This window comes from Penaeus japonicus, unplaced genomic scaffold, assembly GCF_977035675.1.
Source record: "Penaeus japonicus unplaced genomic scaffold, GWHDUDI00000001_assembly GWHDUDI00000038, whole genome shotgun sequence".
Lineage (NCBI taxonomy): Eukaryota > Metazoa > Arthropoda > Malacostraca > Decapoda > Penaeidae > Penaeus > Penaeus japonicus.
Genome location: NW_028234440.1, coordinates 14,700,959 through 14,705,958, shown reverse-complemented (window position 1 = coordinate 14,705,958; position 5,000 = coordinate 14,700,959). Strand labels below are relative to the sequence as shown.

Genomic DNA, 5,000 nt, shown 5'->3' with positions numbered 1-5,000 from the left:
CCCTCTACCCCCTCCCCCTCCCTGACACCCTCGCCCCTCCCCCTCCCTGGCACCGACCTATTACCCCTTTCAGACCCAACATGGACGCTTTGGCGGTAACCATGGCAACGGCGGCAGTTGACCCGCTTCCCGCTCCTGGCGCGCGGTCTGGCTCATGGTCTTAATGGGGCGGTGATTGTCGGTTCGTTGTCGTGTTTGCGCTGCTTGTTCACTGGTTCATTTGTGTTTGTTTGCGTCTCTTATGAGATTCATGGTAGCGTTTGGGGGATTATTTTTTCGTGTGATTTTTATTTTGTTTTATTTGTAGTGTCTTTGTTTTATCTTGAAGGGAGGTACTTGCGGGAGAGACGCGGCTCAGGGACCAGCCGATGAACAGTCGGCCATTGTTTCTCTCTCGGCGTCACCTCCTTCCTCCTCTTGCTCCCAGCTTCGTCTTTTTTATACTTCCTCCTCCTCTTCTTTCTTCTTCTACATTCCTCATTCTACCCAAGTCTTACTCTATCTACCACTTTCTCTTCTTTCCCCCTCGTTATCATCTCGGTCCTCTTCCATCTCCTCTCTCCCCTCCTCCCCTCCCTCATCCACTCTCTTTATTCCACCTCCCTCCACCGCTCTTCACCATAACTCTCCCATCCACTCTCTTTTTATCCGATCTTTCTCAACCACAATCTCCATCGTGACTCTTCTCATCCACTCCCATCATCCCTCCTCCATCATCCAATCTCTCCATCCCACCTCCCTCATCCACCTCTTCCACACCGCCTAGAGAAAGCCTTGAACCGAAAGAGGAGAAGAGCCAAAGCAGAGGAGGCGGAGGATTGCAGAGGACTCAACCAGGGCGCAATTACGCGTCAATAGATAATTTTTGATTCGCCGTCTAACTACGCAATAGATAGTGGAAGAAGATTCAAGGAACGCGCACCAGAGACGTCAATGCATGTGGTCTCTTTCTCTCTCTCTCTCTCTCTCTCTCTCTCTCTCTCTCTCTCTCTCTCTCTCTCTCTCTCTCTCTCTCTGTGTGTGTGTGTGTGTGTGTGTGTGTGAGAGAGAGAGAGAGAGAGAGAGAGAGAGAGAGAGAGAGAGAGAGAGAGAGAGAGAGAGAGAGAGAGAGAGAGAGAGAGAGAGAGAGAGAGCAAGCGAGTTGGCGAGTATGTTTTTTTTCTTTTTTATTCGCGTTGGGACGCATTTGTGCGTATGCGCATCTGTGTACACAAGTGAGCATAAAAACACATGAAGAGAAAGGGAGAAAAACGAAGACCAAACCACATGGCGACCAGGAAAAAACCTGACATCTCTACCAGGACTCGCCGTTTGTTTGTTGGTGCAGGACGAGGGGGGGGAGGCCGAGAGGGGGCGGGGGTAAGGGTAAAGGGGGGTTTGGGTAAGGGGAGGGGGAGGGGTAAGGGTAAGGGGGTAAGGGTAGGGGTGGGGAAGGAATGTAAACTTCAGCGCAAAAGGGAAACAAACATATACTCGATACAGTTACAGAGAGAGAGAGAAAGAGAAATGGAAAGAGAGATAGAGAGAGAAGGAGAGAGAGAGAGAGAGAGAGAGAGAGAGAGAGAGAGAGAGAGAGAGAGAGAGAGAGAGAGAGAGAGAGAGAGAGAGAGAGAGAGAGAGAGAGAGAGAGAGAGAGAGAGAGAGGAGAGCGAGAGAGGAAGAGGGAGGCGAGCGACAGAGAGAGAGAGAGAGAAGAAGAGAGAGCGAGAAAGAGAGAGAGAGAGAGAGAGAGAAAGAGAGAGAGAGAGAGAGAGAGAGAGAGAGAGAGAGAGAGAGAGAGAGAGAGAGAGAGAGAGAGAGAGAGAGAGAGAGAGAATAGTGAGAATAAAGAGAGACAATAAGAAAGGTAATTTCACATTTACGAGAGAGAGAGAGAGAGAGAGAGAGAGAGAGAGAGAGAGAGAGAGAGAGAGAGAGAGAGAGAGAGAGAGAGAGAGAAATGGAAAGAGAGAAAAAGAGAAAGAGAGAGATTGTCCATTCATTCCTACATCTGCGGTGAAAGTCCCGCCTCACCGACACACGTGTTCACTGTTCACTGTTGAGCCACACACCGGCCTCCATCCCGCCACGCGCCCCTGTTCGGGCGTCAGGTGTTCATGTTCGGGTCATGTTTTTGTTGCTGTTGTTCAGGAGCAGCTCAAGTTCTCCTTGCTGTTTGTTCATTCCTTCTTTTGTGGTTATAAAGTCTGTTTTTGTTCAGTTGTGTTGTTTGTTGTTGTTCAGTTGTGTTGTCTGTTGTTGTTCAGTTGTGTTGTTTGTTGTTGTTCAGTTGTGTTGTTGTTCAGTTGTGTTGTCTGTTGTTGTGCAGTTGTGTTGTTTTGTTGTTCAGTTGTGTTGTTTGTTGTTGTTCAGTTGTGTTGTTTGTTGTTGTTCAGTTGTGTTGCTGTCGGTTCATGTTTTAGCTGAAGTTAGCGTCGTCTGCTCTCCTCTCTCGAGGGAAACAGCGGACGCAACACTCGACGTCTCTCGAATGCAACAGATGAACAGAGAGAAAGGCACAAGACCCAAGAGGAATATACTGGAAGAAAAAGAGTAATGCCGAGAAGCCATTACACAGCGACGACTATTATTAAATGGTCATTAGGACGACTCATTAAGAGCACTAATTAGTGAGACTCGGCAGAATGGAAAAAAAAAGAAAAAAAAATGCAGGACGATGAACCATTCGCACAAGCGTTTAACCACAAACAACATTAACGAAACAATAATTACAAGAACAGCGGAAAAAAACACTAGCGATGATGATGATGATGATATTGATGATAATAACATTAATAATAAAAAGTAATAATAATAATTAGTAGTAGTAGTAGTAATATCAATAATAATCGAAAATAATACTACTAATACAAACAACAAACATAACAAAATATCACCCCAAACAATAGCATTTGCTATAAGGGCAGCAACAGCTTTAACCAAAACAATAACAATTAGTGAGTAACAACCACAGACCCCTTCCCTGCTCCTCCCAAAACAAAAGCATGACGACAGGCGCCGGGACCCTCCGCCGCCCTCCGGTTCGCTCCTGCTTACCTTCCATGACGTTCTCTTCGCCGAACCGCACCTCCGGGATGAAGGTGGGCGAGGTGGGCGCGACGGGCGTGATGGGCGTCGTGGGCGACTGGATCTTTTGGCTCACCCGCATCTTGGCGAGCTGGCGGGCGTGCGCGCACGCGCCCACGTTGCTCTCGAGGTTGCCCGAGTCTGGTCGTTCCATGCCGTTCATCATGGTGGTGGTGGTGGTGGGTGTGCTTGGGGGGGCTCGGTGGGTGTGTTTGGGGGGAAGGGGGTTATTTAAGGAGGGGAAGGGGGGTCGGTTTTTTTCGAGTGTGGGGGAGGGGGGGTCTTTGAAGGCAGGGAAAGAAGGGGAGGGCGATAGGTGGAGCAAGAGAGGGTGGAAGAGTTGAGGGGAACCGCAGGGGAGGAGGGGTGTTCGACCTGGACCTTTGGAAACAGAGGGGAGGCGAAAGGGCTGTGTCTTTTTCTTCCTTTTTCCTTCTAGGGATAAAGAGCCGAAATGTTGATTTTTGTCAGTTTATAATTATATCCCCTCTTTTCGTAAATTTGCCTTTTAACACTTTTTCTCGTTTTTTTCCTCTCTCTTACAGCCGAAAGTTCACAAAATTCTTCTGTAATTATTGTTCTTTTTTCTCTTTTTTTCACAATCACCAATTATCTTTTTCGAAAATTTCAAGTGTTTCCTTTCTCTATTTCAAGTTTAAGGGAGAGTGAGGGTGAGAGAAATAAAGATGGGAAGATGCAGAGTTAGAATGAGAAAGACGGGGAAAAAAAAGTTTTGAAAAAGTGTTAGGTTGTATCCAAAAGGGGGAAGAGGAAGAGACGGGAAGGAAAGAGGGGGGGGGGGTTGTCCAGCTCCTCCACCTGGGTCAATCTCCCTTAAGGTCACCAGCCCTCCATGACCTTCTCGCACCCGGTGGGGGGATGGGGGAGGGAGGGGGAAGGGGGGAGGGGAGGGGGGGCAGGCGCTAACGTACGCGGCTGGTCCTCTTCGCCGAGCGCGGCAGTTCGACCATTATCGGCGTCACTTCAACTCTTATCTCCGCTTCTCGTCCTTCCTTTTCCCGTTTATCCCTTCGTGTTTCGTATGTCGCTTTCTGTTTGCGTGTTTGTTTGTTTCCCCTTTTTTCATATATATGGGAAGAGAGTCTTTGTGCTGGACGTCTCACACAAGTCTTTCTCTCTCTCTCTTACTTTCAACTGTCTCAAGTCTCTTGTCTCAGGAGAGAAAATGCGCTGCATTGCCAAAGGGGGAAAGAGAAGAAAAAATTAATTAAGAAACAACACTATTATAATCTTCCAAAGATGTTTCTATATTTCTTTGAAAATCGCGAGTATGGAATTCCATTGCAACACTTTATGACGCAGGAATTCCATAATCCAAGACACGGAAAAGACCTCGAGCGGCCGAGCGGGTTGCAACCTCAACAACCTCAATATGAACACTGATGTACGCCTTCAAACCGAAATTATTTTCCTAAATTTTTCAACTCAAAGATCAACCAACTATAAAATAAACAAAGTCAAAACTTCTAAAATAAAAATAAATACCTGAATAAATAAATAATAACAATGATAATCCGAATATATATATATACATATATATATATATATACATATATATATATATATGTAATCGAATTAGAACAGTTCATTCATAGAGACACTGCATCAAAAAGATTACCTGCAACAGTGCACGTTCGTCAACCAACGCCCCCCACCCCCCACCCCCATCCCACCCTCCTTCAAGCCACCCGCCCTTGCTACGAGTTTTCTTCAACCCCCTTCCGCTTAACGCCCCCTCCCCTCCCTTCCCTCCCTCCCTCCCTCCCCTTGTTCGCCCCCTCCACACACCTCAAATGCAACCTACCTTTTCCCACGATCAACAAAATAGAAAATACACTTCCCTTCCCCCCAACCCCACCCACCCCCACCCACTCACCCACCCACCCACTCTCCATCACCCCCACCTTCTACCT

At 47.4% G+C, this 5,000-nt stretch overlaps 1 protein-coding gene across 2 annotated transcripts in view; it reads right to left on the bottom strand.

The window, feature by feature from the left end:
- Cen (cerebellar degeneration-related protein 2-like) overlaps window positions 1–5,000 on the bottom strand; it is a 182,067-nt gene that overhangs the window by 152,510 nt on the left and 24,557 nt on the right. Inside the window, exon 2 of one of the 2 annotated variants that reach the window (XM_086532988.1) lies at window positions 3,037–4,257. The exons of the other annotated variant lie outside the window; for it this stretch is intronic. Within the exon in view, the coding sequence (XP_086389114.1) occupies window positions 3,037–3,232 (196 nt within the window). The 5' untranslated portion in view covers window positions 3,233–4,257. The remainder of the gene's footprint in view (window positions 1–3,036; window positions 4,258–5,000) is intronic. 2 annotated transcript variants of the gene reach the window in all.